The 20,175-nt window shown below is 43.9% G+C and overlaps 1 protein-coding gene across 1 annotated transcript in view; it reads left to right on the top strand.

Moving 5' to 3' along the window:
* The window catches only part of BMPER (BMP binding endothelial regulator), a 186,437-nt gene that overhangs the window by 17,868 nt on the left and 148,394 nt on the right, over positions 1–20,175 (top strand). The window contains exon 3 of the mRNA XM_054385040.1: positions 8,574–8,673. Within this exon, the coding sequence (XP_054241015.1) occupies positions 8,574–8,673 (100 nt within the window). The remainder of the gene's footprint in view (positions 1–8,573; positions 8,674–20,175) is intronic.

Genomic DNA, 20,175 nt, shown 5'->3' with positions numbered 1-20,175 from the left:
CTGGGAGAAGGAATTCTGTCACATCAGCTTCAGTCAGGGTAAACCAGGCTATGCTCACTCATTTAGCTCAAAAAGAGTTGGGCAGTTACCATCTGAAAAATTTGGCTGATTGGAAATATCCAGTAAGGGGTAGAATGTAACTCCTAGGGCCGGGTCAGGGAGCTGTAACCTCTTCCAGAAGAAGTTTGCACCCTGAGCTTTGAACTGACAAGTATTGCCTGTGACTACTGTTTTCTTAGGTATAGGTATCAGATTGTGAGGACTGATAATTAATACAAAGTAGAAAAAAAAACACAACATGATTTTTTTTGTTTGTTTAAATACATGGCAAAGCCATGAATTTTAAATGCATGCATCTTGCACGATGCAAAGGTGTGCTCTCCCACAAGAACCTCCTCTTCCCTGAAGCCTGAGTTTTACTGGGGAGCTTGTTGGACTGCACTGGAAGCTATGAAGACCACATCTCTTACTGCTAGAAGACCACCATGCTCTTCTGTTGACAGGTAAAGACTTTTGTCTTCAACTTCACAGCTGAAGAGCTATAATCTGGATTGGTGCTTGGAAGCTGAGGTGGAGGCAGGGAGACCAAGAGCTAAGTGGTCTGGATCCTGCTCTGGCTGTGTTTTTCTTGTCAGTAAGCTGGCTGGAGCAGGGGTGTACTCCTTGCATGTGCTTAGATGATGTCTGATGTAATGGGACCCTGGTCCCAGCTGCAGCCTCAGCAGTTGTGTCGACACAAACAAATGTAAGAGGAGGACAGCCCTTTCCTTTCACCATGTAGTAGTGCAGCAGGCTGCTGTCAGGGACTGTCAGCATTGCAGCAGGCCACCAAGGTCACTGTCCTTGTGCTGGTGAACAGCATTAAGCACAGTTTAAAATAAGATTTATGTTTGTAGTCTGTGAGAGGCTGGGAGCGATGTGTCCTGATGCCTTGCACATACTCCTCCTGCCTTCCCCACAGCAGCAGGGGAATAGCCATTTGCAGGGAAATTTGGTGTTGTCTTACAGCAGTGGCTTTGCTTTAATTATATGTCCTAAAGAGCAGGAAGAGCTTGAATTATGAATGGGGTGGGTGATGCTGGCTGAGCACTGTGGCAGGGAGAGCTGCAGCCTCCTGCCTGCCTGCCCTCAAAGAGGCCAGATAAATGAAAGAGATTACAGGGGGAGGAGGTGGCACACCAGAGGCTGCTTAAGAAATAGCTGGAATACTGTGTCCAGTTTTGGGCTCCCCAGCTCAAGAGAGACAGAGAACTGCTGGAGAGAATCCAACAGAGAGCCAGGAGGATGATTAGGGGACTTGAGCATCTCCCCTGTGAAGAGAGACTGAGAGCCCTGGGGCTGTTTAGTGTGGAGAAGAGAAGGCTGAGAGGGGATCTGATCAATGTCTATCAATAGCTGAGCTGTGGGTGTCAAGTGGAGGGGGCCAGGCTCTTTTTGGTGGTTCACAGTGATAAGCCAAGGAACAATGGGTTCAAGTGTGAACAGAGAAGATTTCACCTCAACATGAAGAGAAACTTCTTTCCAGTGAGGGTGACAGAGCACTGGAGCAGGCTGTCCAGGGGGGTTGTGGAGTCTCCTTCTCTGGAGACTTTCCAACCCCACCTGGATGCATTCCTGTGCAGACTCCCCTGGGTGATGCTGCTCTGGCAGGGGGGTTGGACCTGATGATCTCTGGAGGTCCCTTCCAACCTCTGATATACTGTGAGACTGTAAGAAAAGGAAAGCAGGACTCCGTCCTGAGCTGGCCTGGTTTGTTCCTGATGAAATACTGTCTACAGCAATTCATGCTGAAATCACAGTCGGCTTGTGCCATGGGCAAGGAGCTCATGCTCCGAGTGCTGAAGTCCATGTTTGGCTTGACTCCTGTGAGTCCTCCCATTGAAAGCTGAAGACATGCTTAAAATCACAGGAGCACACAGAATGGATTGGGTTGAAAGGGACCCTCAAAAGTCATAACAGGACTCTGCTCTCTGTGGTGCCTGTGGGTTTATATGGGTAACCAGAGAGAACTCTTCTCATCTTGCAGAGAACAGACTTTGCTTCATAGGAAAATGTTGTTTGGTTGTTTGTTTTCCATTTTGAATTTAAAACCCACACCTAGTGTGTTAAACCCTTTTTGCTGTTGTACCCACAATCTTTGGGCTTTGCAAGGAAAAAGACCAACCCAGGTAAGTGGAGGGGAACAAGGGACATGAGACCTTTTTCTCATCGCCCTTGACCGTGGTTTGAAGCTTCTGCTAACATCTCCCCTTGGGGAGTGGTGTCAGCTGAAGCCAAAATGTGCAGGTCTTGCTCAGGCAGAGAAATGCTCATGGGAGACAGCAGTCCCCTAGTTCTAGGAGGGATTGCTTGCTTGCACCAACTCCTCTAATTAAAGGGAACTTTTTAAGTGGGACCCAAGACACTGTGTTCCAGGCAGGAGTGCCAAAGGAGCAAGGGTAGTATTTTCAGAAAGTGCCTCAAGGATTTGTCTAGAGCAGGAGTTACACACATGTTTGAGCTTGCTCTCAAGCTCAAGTTGCCCAACGTTGGAGTTGTCTGCACGTAAGCATAAGTGCTGAGACACACTTGGGAGCCTGGTTGCTCCCAAGCTTTGCTGAAGGTCAGCACTAGCCTAAACCTTAGCTCCTGTGGCCTGTGTGGCTTGGTTGTGGCTGTGTGTGCATTTGAGAGGCCATGTGCAACAGCTGGCAGAGAACCTGCAGCGTGGCCAGAGAACGTGCAGGTCACGACACACAGCGGGAGCCTGCCCTATGCCTTCTGGTGGTGATGTTGCTTCTGTGACTTGTTTCATGAATTTTAAATGGCTTTTTCTTCTCCTGAGGTCATCTGTGCATATTTGAAAGCTGTGTCTCAGAATTCCCCAGGGGTAGCTTTTGCCATTGTTTGAGAATTGTTATTGTGTTGGTGGATGACCCCTGTGGGCTTCTCCCAGCAGAAAATGAAGGACACTCTGAACTACTTGGTGAGGAGTCAGAGTTCCTGTGATGACTAATGGTAAAGAACTAATGTTTTCAGGATTAACCATTAATGGTAGTTTGTATTTCTACCTAATCTCTATTACTTTTATTATTTTTCTCCCCACAGCCTTTTTTTGGTTAAATGAAAGCTGAAGCAACTTTTTTTTTTTCCTATTCAATATAAATAGTTAATAACCTCAGGATATCAGAAATGCAGTGCAAGCCTCCTAAAAGTGCTTTCAATACATAAAAAGGGGAAAAAAAAGGGGGGGTGGGGAAAGACTGAGACTCTCACCATAAAATTCTGCCCCTCTGAGAACTCACATCTGCAAGTTCTTCAGCAGCAAGCTGACAGTGCAGCAGTGGGCTCAGGGTGCTGCTGATGGAGACACTGCTTGCTACAGTTCTGAAGTCAAGAAGCAGACTCCTGATTGATTGATTGATTGATTGACCTTATTTTTTTTTTTTTTTGTTTAAACCCTTCCAAGTCAAATGTAGGTTGAAAAGAGCCATCCTCCTGATGGCTGCTGTGAGCCAGCAGGAGCCCAGTGGGGAACCCTGTAGAAAGTTGGCTGTGGCTTCCAAGCTGTGGTTTGGCACACGTCCTCTCCAAGACCTCTGCCAAATATTCAGATTTCTTTATAGTGCTTGTTTTTTTTCTTTCTTCCCCCCTTCCCCCTCCCTTTTTCATGTTGGCATTTTCTTTAACTGTACCAGATGAGTTCAAGGCCATTAGTTTGATATAGTTTGTCACCAGAATGGGCTATTTTGTGTGGAGTTCTTTTGATGGAAGGTAAAAAATATGAGGTGTATGCAGAAGGTGAACAAATTGCATTGAGAGGAGGTTGTAGTAAAGGCAACATGAAGCAGTAAGAGTGGTTTTTAGGTCTGCTTAGTGTATCTCTCCTCTAGGGGAATTTGACATCACCTCTGCATGCCAAGTTAGAGACCTTCGGTTCCCACTGGCAAAGCGTGGGAGAGGGAAGAGATGTGGGCACCCAGCAAAACTTTTTGATCTTTTCCAAGATGCATTAAAACACCAGGTCTCCAGCAGCTGGGCTTAGTGAAGGAACAGGAGAGAAGTCCAGGGTGATGCTGTGGCACTTCCCTGACTTTTCCTTTCTGAGGGAGCCTGGGATTCCAGTGCAAACCCATTGCCAAGCCGAGTGCTGGCTGGGGAGCTGCGTCAGCTGTGGCAGCATTGTTCTGACCTTGGTTTTTAAAAAAACAATAGGTCTTTTTTCCAACACTAATAAAAAACTGAGGTTCTCTCCCTTTCTCTGTGTGTGCCTGAGCACTAAATGTAAAAAAAAAAAAAAAAATCCCAGATGTGAATTTATAAACCATCTGTTTAAAATAACTATTGTGCAGGACTATAATTAAAAGTTATTTATTATGAATCTTGGGATCCTATTATGGATTTCGACTGACTCCCAGGTTTCTGATTTAGCAAACAGTTTATGTGTTTATAAGCCATGTGTCTCTTCTGCACTTCTCAGTGCCAGGGTGCATGTACTCTAAACAAAAAGGGGGAAAAAGCCTCAACCCCCTACTCTCCCATAACTCTTGGCTTCTGAATGTTGTCATCTAAGAAGTTTTCTCTTAAGAACAACAAAAATCAAAGTCTCTGAGAGCTTTCAACAACTCCAGAGATGCTGTTGACAACCCAGATGGAGGTTTGGTAATGCAGCTCTCCTCCATGCAGCTACTTAGCAGCTTTTTACATATATGCCTGGGCCAAGTAGCAAAATGTTGTGATTACTGAGGGTAGGAGGGGACATGCTTAGAGAGAAAGGATTTGTTGGTCAAGTCCCTTTGCTCTCACCCTCTGCTTTGCCCTTGTTGAATGAGAGGAAAGAAGGCAGCAAAATTGAAACCAGCAGATGGACAATAGACATTAAAAGCAGAGTCTTGGGTGACAGGGTGAAGGAAAGGAGAAAAAAAAAAAGCTCCTGATGACAGTTACTCTTTGTCTTATCTTTGTACTTTTACACCCAGTGGGCCTAGGAGATCTCCAGTGGATAATGCCTGACTGCAGTAGACTAAACAATGATTTACTAGCCCTGTTTTATCTGATGCTGTCCTATGACTGATCAGCATGGGACAATTAACCCTTTCCTCCACATCTGCTGGCCTAGTTTTCTACAAGATGCAGCATTAAGATAAACAAACAGCATTTTTTGGGAAGAGTTTTGGTGTTGAGGTGATAAGGGAAAGAAAAGTAAGATCCAAATCTGGCTGCCCCTCTGGGTTGGTTCAGTGGTACCAAACTCATCATTGCTAGTGAAGATTTCTGGTTTAAGTGATGTGAGGCAAGCAGGAGGCTTCTCTTTAGGAACAGCAAATAGGAAGCATCCCTTCTGAGATGTGTCACAGTCACACTTAGGAACATTTGACATTGCCAACAAGAAACAACCATCTCAGGATGGACCTGAGGGTAGAGGCAGGCAGCCAGTGCTCAGAGGAGAGAGTGAGAAGCTGCCTGGGAAGCTGGGCTGCATGAGACGTCTGCCCACAGGAGTCCCTTGGGAATCAGGGGAAAAAAAAGAAATCATAGAATCTGGAAGGGATCTAAAACATCACCTGGTCCAACCTTTCTTGGCAAAACCAGAGTCTAGACAACATGGCCCAGCACCCTGTCCAGCTGAATCTCAAAGATCTCCAATGCTGGGGTCTCCACCACTTCCCGGGGGAAATTATTCCAATAGCTAATTGTCCTTGTTGTGAGATATGGAGCTGTGTTTTACCTCTTGTCCCTCTCACTGCTGTCTGAAATACTAATTTCCTCCTTTGAAGAGGGAGGTCAATGAGTAGTTGCCTGCCCAACCCCTTGACCGGGGATTCAGCACAGCTAGGTAGACCCAGAAGGGTCTGAGCATCTCCCAGGTCCATGATGCATGCTGCAGCTGTGTAAATCCTGTTCTTCCAAAGGAACATCCTCTAACCTGGATCTCACTCTTCCTTCAACCGTGCTTTCACCCTGCGGAAGGTCTTCCCACAGATGAAGGTAATGGAGCCGCTAAGTTTATTAAATCTTCCCTGGAGCAAACTCTTGTTAAAGAGAATCAGATCTTAGCAGAAGCCTTTAAACTACAGACTGCAGTTGGTTTGGTTAACTTGATTCTTCAGCAGGCTTTAGGGAGGCAATGTCAGGGGGCACTATGTGCTTGCAAAGGGAGTCGAGATTTCACCCTGTGCTTTGAAAGGGAGTTTGCCGAGCCAGTCGCACAGCTGTACCGTGGCTGCTTTGTGCCAATCCAGAGTCACAAAGCTGCCATAAATTCAGCTTAACTTGCCTGTTAAACTGCCTTTACGGTTGCTCTGTGATGCTGGAGTGATGCAGAGCAGGAGCATGTCGCAGTGACCTGGCTTTCTACAGTAGTCGTTTGTGTCGCTGCAGCTGCGCTTCGGAGCCTGCTTCTCATTCGCTGATCTCACGGGGGCTCGGCGAGTCCTCATTTACACTGATAAGATTGAAGTGCCTTTATAGCTCCCATCAGATCAGGCAGTGACTTTGAAGAAAGCAAACCTCTGAGCTCAGACAAAGAGCTGGAGTGTAATAAAAGCTCTGTGCTGTCCTTCACAGGCACCTTGAATAAGGCCACAGGGAGCAAGCAAGAAGGAACGGGAAGGTGCAGCTTCTTTTGCCTTCAGTTTCATGAGTCACGTTTTTCTGGCCCTTGATTTGTTTGGTCTCTAATTAAGCCATAAGAGTGGGTGAGGTGGGTGCTTGCATCTAGTAGATGGCCACCTGTGTCACTTAATGAAGTGAGCTGCTAATGATAGGTAGAGCTGAGTTCAGAGGGCTGCTTCTGGTCAGGAATTCCAAGTTTTATGGAAAGAAACGCCCCAAGTCTTTGTTTTCTGCCCTTATTGGAAGGGAGGGATAACCAGAAGGGCTGACACCACAGGGGTAAGGTGGGCTATAAATGGAATATTTCTCCTGTCTGCCTATCCTCTGTTGACATTCCTTATTGTTGTCAGTCTGCTCTTTGGCCTTGTCCAGTGCTGGCTTTTTGCCATAGCAAGATGAGTCTCTGAGGCACAGTGGTTCTGCCTGCTCCTGTCCATACTGGCACCAGTGCCATTTAATGTCTTCATCAATGACTTAGCAGGATCCAGTGCACCCTCAGCAGGTGACACCAAGCTGAGTGGTACAGTTGACACAACTGAGGAGCAGAATGCCATCCAGAGTGTCCGGGATAAGCTCTTGAAGTGTGTCCATTTGAAACTCATGAAGTCCAATGAAGCCAAGTGCAAAGTCGTTCACCTGGATGGAGACAGCTCTCAGTATCAGTTAAGTCCTGGGGAATGAAGGGGTTGAGAGCAGCCCTGTGCAGGAGGACTAGGGAGTACTGGTAGGTGAAAAGATGGACAAGAGCTGGCAATTTGCTCTCACAGCCCAGTGAAGGGGTTGAGAGCAGCCCTGTGGAGAAGGACTAGGGAGTATTGGTGGGTGAAAAGATGGACAAGAGCTGGCAATTTGCCCTCACAGCCCAGAAGGCCAAGCATACGCTGGGCACATCAAAAGTGGCATGGCCAGCAGGTCAAGGGAGGGGATTCTGCTGCTCTGCTCCATTCTGGGGAGATCCCACCTGCAGTGCTGTGTCCAGCTCTGCAGTCCTCAGCTCTGGAAAGATATGAACCTGTTGGAGCAGGCCCAAAAATGATCAGAGGGCTGAGACACCTCTGCTATGAGAAAAGGCTGAAAGAGTTGGGGTTGTTCAGGCTGGAGAAGAGATGGCTCCAGGGAGACCTTAGTGTAGCCTATGAGAAAGATGGGGACAGACTTTTTAGCAGGACCTATGGCAACAGGACAAGGGGTAGGTAATGGCTTTAAACTAAAAGAGGGGAAGCTCAACCTAGATCTAAAGGAGACATTTTTTTACAGTGAGGGTGGTGAAACCCTGCCCCAGGCTTCCCAGAGAGGTGGTAGAAGCCCTATGCCAAGAAACATTGCAGGTCAGGTTGTGTGGGGCTCTGATCTAGTCCCTGCTCACTGCAGGGAGGTTGGACTAGAGGAGCTGTAAAAGTCCCTTCCAACCCAAAGCATTCTATGATGCTTTGATGTTTCACTGATGCTCTGCATTTTGGGCAGAAAGATGGATTACAGCAGTCTCTTTTCTAGTATGGTACATAGTTGCCTCTTTGCAGGACCTCTGGGTAGCTAGCTAGTACCACTAGCCAAAAATGACTTTCAGCAGTGGCAGAGGTTGTCACCTCCTCCTCAGCTGTCTGTCCTTGTGTCACCATCAGAAATGATTTGTGAACTTTTTAAGACCCCAAGGATCATGCAGCTAGTTTTCATTCAGATACTGTAGATTTCTTCAGTGGAGCATATTTTCTGTACTGGTCATGAACTATTATGCAGCCAGAATTTAAACATCATTTACTTGGGCTCCTGGACAATTCAGAGATTGTTTTCTACTTCATTCCTTCAAGAGGAGGAAGATATTTTGAACCACAAGGACAGTTCCTGAAGGAAAAGGGCAGATTCCTGGTCTCGTGTTTTATTTCCTGACTTGGTAGCCATGGATTTGGATTGCTTGCAATAACTTTTTGTCTATTTATTTTTTAATTTTAATTTTTTCTTTTTTTTTTTTTTTTCCCCAGAATAAGGAGGTGACATGCAGAAGGGAGAAGTGTCCAATGCTGTCCAAGGACTGTGCTCTGGTCATTAAGCAGAGAGGAGCTTGCTGCGAGCGTTGCAAAGGTGCAGTTCCTCTCCTGTTGTTTCCCTCTTCTTAAAGTGTTATCAGTTCACATTTATGTTGCCAGAGATAGGACAAAGCTGGAAGTTTCTCATCTGAGGACTTGGCTGTCACCAGAGGATAGAAAATGTCATCAACAGTTGTGAGTTCTGGTGAGTGAGAAGCTGGGCATGAGCTGACAGTGTGAGCTTGCAGCCCAGAAAGCCAATGGCAGCATCAAAAGCAGCATGGCCAGAGATGGAGAGAGGGGATTCTGCCCCTCTGCTCTGCTGAGACCTCACCTGGAATACTGTGTCCAGTTCTGGAGCCCTCAACACAGGAAGGATGTGGACCTGATGGAGTAGGTCCAGAGGAGAGCAGGAAAATGCTCAGGGGGCTGGAGCACCTCTGCTGTGAGGACAGGCTGGGGGAACTGAGGTGTTCAGCCTGGAGCAGAGAAGGCTCCAGAGAGACCTAATAGCAACCTGCCAGGGGCTACAAGAAGGCTGCAGAGGGACTGTTTGCAAAGGCCTGTTGGGTTAGGATGGGGGGCAGTGATTTGAAATGAGAAGAGATTTAGGCTTGATGTTAGGAGCAAGTTCTTTACCATGAGGGTAATGGAACACTGGAACAGGTTGCTTGGGGGGGTACTTGAAGCCCCATCCCTGAAGATATTCAGGGTGAGGCTCAACTAGGTTCTGGGCAACCTGATCTAGTGGAGGATGTCCCTGCTGAGTGCTGGGGGGTTGGGCTAGATGAGCTTTGGAGTCCCTTCCAGCCCAGCCCATTCTATGTTACAAAGCTGATGAAGATGCATAAATTCAGATGTTTGTCCTGTAGTTATTACTTCTCATGCAGCAAGATATCTCCTGTGATGACTTCATCAGACCTCCTTTAGGACAAGGTGTAGTCAGCCATCAGTAGGACTTTCCTTAACATGTTTGTGTGGTTGGACAGAATAGGAATTGTTGTTCTGAGTACCAAAAAAGCAGAGTAGTAATCTTTGACTGTTTCTGTTTCTCCTCCTACTAGAAACAAACCAAGCAAATTCTATTCATTTTGCTAAATATTTCCTGATTTAAACCATGATGTCATGGATTTGTTTTATGTAATTAAAGCCAAAGTGTGCTGCAACCTGAACTTTATGCATTTTTCTGGACCAACGCTGCATCTTCCAAACTCTTTAGAATGAAGATGTAAAAAAAAAATAAAAAAAATAAATAAAAAAAAAAAAGGATCCAACTGCCATGCTTATCCACATTAAAAATATGCAAGTAGGTGAAGTTGAAAATTCATCTTTTTTTTTTCATGTCAGTGCAGTAAATAACATGCTCTAAGCCACTCATTTTGCTGAGGTACTGCTGATGCAATCAGTGGGGTGAAGAATGTTGGACTGAGAGAGCTTTGCTTCTCTTTTTTTAATCTGTTGCTTAATTCCCCAGGGGTGGCAGAGTGGTTTTGAGAGGGAGATGGGGCTGGATAAATTGCTGGGAAATGCTAGCATTCATTGCCTTCCCAAAGGAAATACAAATGCAGGGAAACAGATGATGCTGAAATTCAGATGGAAGAGACCGCTGATGGCTATGTGTTTTTGTCCTGGATGGTTGCAGAGGTGTGTTAGCTGCTGCTGATTTGCTTCTGTGCTGTCACTTTGGAATAGGCTTGGCAAGCCCCAGTATGAGAATTTGTCTGGAGGTTTGACACTTAAAAGGAAATGAACTGGAAAAAAGAAGAATTAAAGCATTACTGAAACAGAATTTGTAGTTACAGGTTTCAGGCAAATTAAATGTAATTAATTTGTTTTGTCAAATGATGTTTAATGTCCTAAGCATTGGTTTGATAAGGCTGGAGGTTGAGTTTTCATTTCCATAAGGGGATGTGTAGCTGGACTGTGGCCTGAAAATTTTATATACATACATTTGCTTATGGAATGATTCTACATTACAAGGAAATGAATGCTTCTAAATTGAGGATAGAGATATGATTTTTATACAGTCTTTCAATTCAGACTCCTTGTAAGCTTTTCTGTTTATCTTGAATTGTCAGTAGGCTTGAGCCTGATATCTGAAGATGGGTATGACTGACATGCTTAATGGGAAAATGAATAGAAACTGTTCAAAAAGAGAATTGGGATAATTATGGTATAAGGAAAAAGAGTACTGTGTCTCATAAAGATGCTAGAGTCCTTTGAATGAATCAATTAATGTATGGACAGAGAGATCCAACTGACTGACATCCAATGAGATCCCTCACCCAAAACTACTGAAGAAACTAAGCAGCCCCTGAGTTTGTAGAGAAACTCTTCTCAGCCACAAGTAGCTAACAGGTAATGACAATGAATGGTGATTCTTGTAATGGAAAAAGGTTCCCAGCAGATCCTTGCAAAGATCACTGTGAGGGTGGTGAGATGCCTGAACAGGTTGCCCAGGGAGGTGGTGGAAGCCTCATCCCTGGAGGTTTTGAAGGCCAGGCTGGATGTGGCTCTGAGCAACCTGATCTAGTGTGAGGTGTCCCTCCCTGTGGCAGGGAGGTTGGAACTGGATGATCCTTGAGGTCCCTTCCAACCCTGACAATTTTGTGATCTCAACTTGACAACATGCTCAGAAATTATCTAGGAAACAGATGAAGAGGGGTAGGAATTTTGCTGCTGCTGCCCTGATCTCTTTAGTATAGCAAAGGAGGAGGGCTTCCTGAGAGGAGCTGCAGAAGGCTCTTGGAGAGACTGAACAACTGATGACAAAATGGCAAAGGAAGGTGAGATGGATGGGAATCCAGGGGTGCACACAGGATGAAACAGTCCTCACTTTACAGTATAGTGCTGGTCTCTGACTTGGCAATTTACCATTACAATTTGTTATATGTTTTCCAGTGTTTCAAAAGAGATTTGTGTGGCAGGCTCAGCTCAGCCCCCCAATAGCTCTCCAAAGGGAAAGGTTCCTCACTACAAGGTGGATGTTGAGGTACTGGACTGTGTCCAAAGAAGAGCAACAAAGCTGGTGAAGGGTCTAGAGCAGAAGCCTTATGAGGAGCAGCTGAGGGAATTGAGGTTGCTTAGCCTGGAGGAAACCAGGCACAGGGGAGACCTTCTCTACAACTACCCGAAAGGAGGTTTGTAGTAGCGTGGGGGATGGTCTTTGCCCCCAATTAACAAGCAAGAGGACAAGAGGAAATGACCTCCAGTTGCACCAGGGGGGTGTTTAGGTTGGACATGAGAAAAAAATTCCTCGCTGAAGGGGTTGTCAAGCCCTTGAAGAGGCTGCCCAGGGAAGTGGTGGAGTCACCTTCCCTGGAGGGATTTAAAAGACAAGTAAATGTGGTGCTGAGGGATATGGTTTAGTGGTGGACTTGGCAGTGCTGGGTTCATGGCTAGACTTGATGATCTTCAAGGTCCCTTCCAACCAAAACAATTCTATGATTTTATGATTCTAAAGCAGACCTATGGAGCTTGCTCTGTATTCTTAATTTTTTCCTAAGTGTCTGTTATTGGCTACTGCCATTGAGAAGATGCTTGCCTAGGAGGAAGTTTGGTCTAATCTGAGATGGCAGTTTCTAAAAAGCCAAAATAAAAAGGCTTTTTAGAGCTTGATTTTTTTTTTTTTTTTAAGTAAATGTGAAACTTTTGAATGGGTTTCCCTGCCCTTTCTGAAATGCAAAGCAAAATATGTATCCCTTTAACTATAGCAGTCCCAGCACTGCAGTTTGTCTTCCCAGCTGTTCTGGTGACATAGGATGAGGGTGATGAAGTCACCTCTAGCCCTGGGGAGGCTGTGTGCTCTCCTGCCATTCTGAACACTGCTGAAGCTCCTGCTCTCTTCTGGGCAAAACCTGAAATGAGTGTCCCAAGGGGAGTCTTTGGGGAATCAAGGGCTGCATAGAGTTCAGCTGCAGCCAGGACTTGGCCCTGCAGCACTTGTTCTCAGTTACTATTTTGTCAAGTTGCCAGAGTGCCCATAGGGAATGCAAGGAGGAAAAGGGAAACAGGATTGAAGAAGAAAAAAACAAAATTGATTTCTTTTTACTGATTGCATTTCATCTAGATGTGAACAGAATGCTAGGAAGAAAAGACAGCAGAACCTAATGGTTTTTTGTTTTTTCCCCTTTACTTCATTCCCAAAGCCTAGAAAGGCTTAATGAGAGCTCATGGGCTGTTGCCAGCTCTCTCTGATAGCTTCATGTTTTCCTACCTTGTGAGGAAATAAACGAATGGCCACTGTCATTTGAGTGCAACATCAGGAGGGATAACATCAGGACCAAAGGGGCATATGTGCAGAACTGGTTGGTGTGGGAAGGAAACCACCACCCATGAGTCATGTGTGGCATTGCTGCCAGGGTATTTTATTGTCTGATGAGGGGTGCCTGAGCACTGTGTACGCAGGGCCGGCATCTCTGACAGCCTGCAATGGTGCATCCAGCTGAACTCATGTGTTTAGAGCTTTGGATACAGGAGAAACTGGGTTAGAATCACAGAATAGTTTGGGTGGGAAGGGATCTCTAAAGGTCATCTAGTCTAACTCCTCTCCAAGGAGCAGGTCACTCAGAGACTCACGCAACTTCACCTTAAAGGTTTGTAGGGATGAGGCATCCACCACCTCTCTGGGAAGCCCAGGCCAGTGTTTTACTAACCTTCTTCCTTCTATCTAGTCTAAATCTCTCTTCTTTTAGTTTAAGGTCAGTATCCCTTGTCCTGTAGCCATAGGTCCTGCTAAAAAGTCTGTCCCCATCTTTCTTCTAGGCCCCCTGAAAGCCCACACTAAGGTCTTCAAGAAGCCTTCTCTTCTCCAGCCTGAGCAACCCTGACTCTCTCAGCCCTTCCTCACAGCAGAGGTGTCCCAGCCCTCTGCCTGGTTTTTGTGGCCTCCTCTGGACCTGTTTCAACAGGTCCATGCCTTTTCCTGAGCTGAGGACTGCAGACCTGGCCACAGCACTGCAGCTGGGGGCTCACCAGAGTGGAGCAGAGCAGCAGAATCAAATTGGTAGAGAATTTTTTTGTGCAACTGATTGCGTGCTGAGCACAGCTCCCTTACTTCTTTTTGAGTATTTTTATGCTACTTTTTTTTTTTTTTTCCTTACTAAACAAAAAAAGTGAGAAGCAGCAGCAAGCATAGCTTTTGCAGTCAGGAAATTCACTGTGGTGGAAGCAACATTTTATCCCTAACTTAGTAGAAGGTTTGCCTTTAGTTAAGATTTGAATCCTCTAGGTTAGCAGTGGTGTTTTAACACTGTTCTTGACTTCAGGCTCGTTAGGACCACCTTGGATAGTAAAGTTGGAGGGGCACAGCTCTGTCTTGGTGAGTGTTTGTGCAAAGTCTGGAACCAGAGAAATGTGGGCTCATGGTTATGGCTCCCTGCTGCAAGGACAATACAAACAACCAAGTATAATAGGGAAAGTTTTCCATGAGATTATTCTTCTGACAGCTAACTGCAGTTTATAGACCCACATTATGTACCTCTAGCATATTATCCATTTGGAGAACAGTAAAAAATTAAGCCCTCTTATGCTTTAGCAGACAATAAATAGGCCACTTTTCATCTCTCATTTCATTTGAGATGTTTAATGAAAACATGTGAGATCACTGAGATTATAGAACTAGATTTTTGGCAGCATTTCTTGAGTTAGTTGGATGGAGACCCATCACTTGCCTGTAGAGCTCTCTACACCTCTAATAAGAAGTTATTTGCTCTCTGGAGAAGTGGTGTTACTGACCTTGCATCAAGTTTGCATGTCTAAAATTGTGCACCATAGTCTGCTCTCTTACCTTAAGAATCTGAATCCTTCTCTTTGTGTGAAAGGACAGAACTGGTGGCGTTTGTTGCAACAGAGAAAATTTGTCCAGAGGTTTCTCTCCCTTCCAATCCACAATCTGAGGCTGCAGCAAGAGGATTGAGGCCAGCAGAGCAAGAGGGGGGATTCTGCCCCTTTGCTCTGCTGAGACCCCACCTCAAATACTTCATCCAGCATAAGAAGAACACAGAGCTGTTGGAGTGAGTCCAGATGAGGGCCACAAAGATGATCCAAGGGCTGGAACACCTCTGCTGTGAGGATAGGCTGAGGGAGATGGGAATGTGCAGCCTGGAGAAGGGAAGACTCAGGGGGGGACCTTAGAGCTGCCTTCCAGTACCTGAAGGGATCCCCCAGGAAGGCTGCAGAGGGACTTTTCATAAGGGTGTCTAGAGACAGGACAAGGAGGAATGGTTTGAAGCTGAGGGGAGGGCAGGGTTAGACTGGATCTTAGGAAGAAGTTCTGCAGTAGGAGGGTGGTGAGACTCTGGAATAGGCTGCCCCAGGGAGGTTGTGGCTGCCTCCTCCCTGGGGGTGTTGAAGTCCAGGTTGGATGAGACCTTGAGCAGCTGAGTCTAGTTGAGAGGTGTCCCTGCCCATGGTGGGGGGCTTAGAGGAGGTGATCTCTGAGGGCCCTTCTAACCTAAGCTGTTCTAGGATTCAGTGCTGCCCTTGTTAATTTCTGAGGGTTACTATGTTTTTTCTTTTTCTTTTCTTTTCTTTTGGGGTGGGGGGAGGTGGCTATGATTTTTTTTTGGGGGGGGAGTATGTTTTGGTTTGGGGTTTGTGTGTGTGTGTTTTTCAGATAAATTAATTAATGACCTTAGAGGTTTATGTGCTATGCTTCATTGATGCTGAGTCTACCAGAGAATGGAATGACAGCCCAGGCACCAGCAGTGCTAGTTCCCTTGAATATTGAATATCCCAAGCTATTGTAGTTAATCATGCATTTCTTGGAAAGGGTATCAAATATTATGGTTGAGGATTGCAGCCAATTTCAACTCTTAGGGCTGGCTTGCAGAGGAAGTGAGAGGGAGGTTATGAGTTTATCAGTGTCCTGGCTACTCCACTAACACCCTGCAGGAGGCATACATTCATTGGGCACTTTGTTTGCCTGTGGGCACCCCTAGTATGAGATACCTGATATCAGTTTGGTGCCCTGCTGTCAGGCTGACTGGGGGAAACCTTTGTGTGGGGCCCTGATGGGGCTTAATAGCTGGCAGCCCATCTTAGCAAGCTGTGAGAAAGAAGGGTGCAACCTAATACATGGATGGAGTGGGATGGGCTGGGAAGATAATGACATATTTTCCTACTAAAATCTTTTTCAACTTTGTTTGAATAATCTAAGCCTGACATCTGTTGGAGACTGCTCATGGAAAGAGATCGTTTTGGGATATAATAAAAATCTTAACTTTTCTCTTGTTCTTTCTCACTGCCTCTCAGTCTCATGGTAATTATGCTCCAGCTATGAACCAGGAAGCCTCTCTCTCTTGTCTCAGTGTTTATTCAGTTACTAGCTTTGTGTTTGAAGTAAAGGCAGGGATTTTGAAACAGTCACAAACAGTGGCTAAGGGCAGTAGCATCGTGGTGCCAGCTTCAACGTCAGGTTGTGCCTAGAAAAAAATCTCTCTCCTTTGAGCTAACTCACCCTTCCTTTGAGCTTAGTCTTCTTACAAAGGTCTTAACACATCTATTTGATATCTTTTGAATATCTGCTTTACACTGTTGTGTTCAGTGGAGCCTCAGTTCTCAGCTTTTCGCCCTACCTTGATTATTATAATGTTCCATTTATGCAAGAAGCTGTTAGTGAACTGTCTTGGTGTGTTGTCATCAATATGTTTGCAGTCAGACATCAGTTACCCAGACTTCTAAAATCACAGAGAGTTGTTTAGGATGCTTATATTGGAGAATATTATGGGACCTCCTTGGATGTATCTTATGGGTGGATATTGCATCCAGTGCAGCAAAGTAAAAGGGAACTGAAGACCAGAAGGGAGGCTTCATGAACCATTGACATGCAACATTTCTCTGAAACAAGAAAAAACATCTCAGGACTTCTTAATACTGGAATAAGAATTTCTTTCAATGTTTCACTTTGAAGCTGCAAGCTGTACTGATCATGAATGAGTTTGCTGGTGTGAGAAAATTTGGTGTAAGTGGCAAGTGATTGTGTAACCAAGCATCAGCATTGATGACACTCCTCCTAAGCATGAGATCACAGAAACACACAGAATGTATCTAGCTGGAAGAGACCTCCAAGATCATCCAGGCCAGGGTCCCCAGCTTTCAGGCTTGGCAAACACATCAAGTATGCCCAATGATAGCACAAGGGGCAGTGGTGGAAGTTGAGGCATAGGAAGTTCCATGGAAACGGGAGGAAAATGTTTTTCCCTGTGAGGGTGACAGAACACTGGAACAGGCTGCCCAGGGGGGTTGTGGAGTTTCCCTCTCTGGAGACATTCAAAACCTGCCTGGATGTGTTCCTGTGTGACCTGCCCTAGGTGATCCTGCCCTGGCAGTGGGGGTTGGACTGGATGAGCTTTGGAGGTCCCTTCCAGCCCCTAATATTCTGTGATTCTGTGATCAGCTGAAGATTCAGTGGCAGCTCTAACTATATGTTGTTTTCAATCATGAGGTGCTTACAGACCTTGCAGAGCAACCTTTTCCCCCTGTATATATATCTATCTGTTTATGAAACACAAGATATTTGGGAAGGTGAAATTTAGTTCCAGTGGGGCACAGGGGGTGAAAACAGGGAAGAGTTGATGTCTTTGTTGTTATTTGCTGAGTGAATGTGAGCTGCAAATAGGTTTAATTGTACTCAGTTATAGAGGAAAAAGCTGGATTCTCACTGTTGGGACTTACTCAAAAAGCCTGGGGGATTTTGTATATTCATGCTTCTGTGTTGACTGATAAAGATCAGGGTTAGCTAATAGGAAGTTTAATTTTCTAGTAGTTGTTAATGGCTTTGCTATCATTAAGACATGTGAAAATATAATGTAATAGGTGTATGAGTGGTTCAAAGTTCTCTTATTTTGGCCAGCAGATTTCATGTACTGCAGAATGTGCAAGTTATTGGGTTGGGGGTTTTATTTTTTATTTATTTATTTTTTAGTTGATTTTTTTTTGGTTTGGGGTTTTGGTTGGTGGTTTGGGCTTCTTCTTTTTTTTTTTCCTTCTTTTTATTTTTTCTTCTTTTTTTTTTCTTTTTTTTTCTTCTTTTTTTTCTTTTTATTTCTTCTTTTTTTCTTCTTTGTTTTTTCTTCTTTTTTCTCTTTTCTTCTTTTTCTCCTCTTGTTTCTTCTTTTTTTTCTTCTTTTTTTTCTTCTTTTTTCTTCTTTTTTTTCTTCTTTTTTCTTCTTTTTTTCTTCTTTTTTCTTCTTTTTTTTCTTTATTCTTTTTTTTCTTCTTTTTTCTTTCTTCTTTTTTTTCTTCTTCTTTTTTCTTTCTTCTTTTTTTTCTTCTTCTTTTTTTTCTTCTTCTTTTTTCCTTCTTTTTTTTTCTTCTTTTTTTTTCTTCTTTTTTTTTCTTCTTTTTTTTCTTCTTTTTTTTTCTTCTTTTTTTTCTTCTTTTTTTTTCTTCTTTTTTTTTCTTCTTTTTTTTCTTCTTTTTTTTTTCTTCTTTTTTTTCTTCTTTTTTTTCTTCTTTTTTTTTCTTCTTTTTTTTTATTCTTTTTTTTTCTTATTTTTTTTTCTTGTTTTTTTTTCTTCTCTTTTTTTTCTTCTTTTTTTTTCTTCTTTTTTTTTTCTTCTTTTTTTTCACCTTTTTTTTTCCTTCTTTTTTTTTATTCTTTTTTTTTTCTTATTTTTTTTTCTTCCTTTTTTTTCTTCTTTTTTTTTTCTTCTTTTTTTTTTTTTTTTTTGTTTTCCTGTTAGAACTGGTATTTAGAGTTAGCATGCCTGGATATCTCCCCGAGGATCAATTTATCAAACACTAAATAAAACATGTCTTCTGGCTGTTTTCTTTTTCCTGGTGTTTATTTTCCATGCCAATTGAGAGGTTACTTTTTTTTTTTTTTAAATAGAAAGTGAAGGGAAAACAAGGAAAAGACTTAACAGGGGGAGAAGAAAGATGCTGAAGAAATGAGGGATGGGGAGCCAGGCTATTGTGCACCAATCTATCACTTTCTCTTGGGAGGATGAGGAAATGACTTGTCTATAAAATTCTCATTAGCCTAAAATAAGCAAAAAATTTCTTCTGGAATCTTATTAGGCAATGTCAAATTTGAGTAATAAAGGCTTGTTTTTAACCATCTCCTGAGGACACTGGTTGAGCTTTGCTATTGCTGAGCTGTCTCTTAGAGTCAGTTTCCTTATCTTCATGGTATGGCTTTGTGCTGGGGTCTCCAGGGAGGTAAAAAAACCTTACTGGATTTGGAAAGACTAATGGCTTCCTGATTGTCAACTTGTCCACATGCCAAAAGTCAAATCTGCTATAATTTGCCTCTGTTGTTATTCCAGTTAAATTCTGAGTGAGGATGCTTGTTGCAGAATTGAACTGTAGCCTTGCAAGTTGAAATCAGCTAAAGGTTGCTTTGTTACCTTGGAAGCTCAGGTAATTCCAGTTAAACTGTGAGTGAGGATGCTTGTTGCAGAATTGAACTGTAGCCTTGCAAGTTGAAATCAGCTAAAGGTTGCTTTGTTACCTTGGAAGCTCAGGCCTTCAAGTAAAGCATGCAGGATATTGAAACTGAGTAACTGAATTAGTAAATGAGAGGTGGTTTAGCTGTTTTGTTGCCATTGTTTGTGCAGGAATGACTCAAGTCTAGAGGATCATTTTGCCTTTATGAGGTAAGTAGAAGGTAATTAGCACTTTCCACTGCATGTACAACTGACTGGCTTCAAAGTATTCAATAGTTAGGTTTGATTCAGATAAGCAACTCTCAGCTTGCATGTTTGTCCAGCACTTAGCTGAGTGATGTGGTTTTAAGCAGGTAACAGGAACAAAACCTACAGCTAACTGGAAGTTAATATTTTACAGTAATAAACCACAGCTGTTATTAAAGAAAGAAGCAGGAAGGACTGAAAAATAGGGCACAGTCCTTGATCAATATGAATCCTCTTAGCTCCGTTAAAGCTGGCATGGCATTGGCATTTTACTTCTTTCCATGTATGGAATCCTAAAGATTTTCCTTATGGACTATATGCCATGGGATCAAATTTATCTATTAATGCAGAATCTGTTACCTCTCACTTACTCCTTAGTACATTCTCAGGCTTTTAGTGTTCTCCTCTTGCAAACCTCCTCTGTAGCCCTTTCTTTTAAAGTCTGAAGTATGTATTCAGGCAGAAGTAAGTGGATAGCATTGAACTGATTTGTGCTAAGTTCTGATCTTTCCTTGATTGACTTTTTCCTCCTGCTTTTCCTTTTACATGGTGGATGGAGATAGTCAGTTAATGTAATACTATTTCCAAAGGGCATTGAGACCACTTTTGGGAGCTTAAAGTATATTCATGCCATATTCAGTTGTAGGAATTCACATCAGGGACTTTGTCTTTGGACCTAGGTGACTGCTGCTTTCCAAGCCAAATTTGGTGGATCTTTAGCCTGGGTAAGCTAGGACAGCTCAGATGAGTTGGCACATGGAGTGAGACAAGTTTTGTTCAGCTGTATTTAGGTGGGCTAGGAAAGTCTGGGTACATGTTTCTAGGTGTCAGCTGAGAGATTTGTACATTGCAAGCGCCGTACAGTAAAACTAGCTGGGGTGTTGGCTTTGTTTCCTTTGCCTTTTGAAGAGTGAGTGGTG

This window comes from Indicator indicator, chromosome 11 (assembly GCF_027791375.1).
Source record: "Indicator indicator isolate 239-I01 chromosome 11, UM_Iind_1.1, whole genome shotgun sequence".
Taxonomy (NCBI): Eukaryota; Metazoa; Chordata; class Aves; order Piciformes; family Indicatoridae; genus Indicator; species Indicator indicator.
The sequence above is the reverse complement of the archived record's forward strand: the minus strand, read 5'-3'. Positions and strand labels throughout refer to the sequence as shown.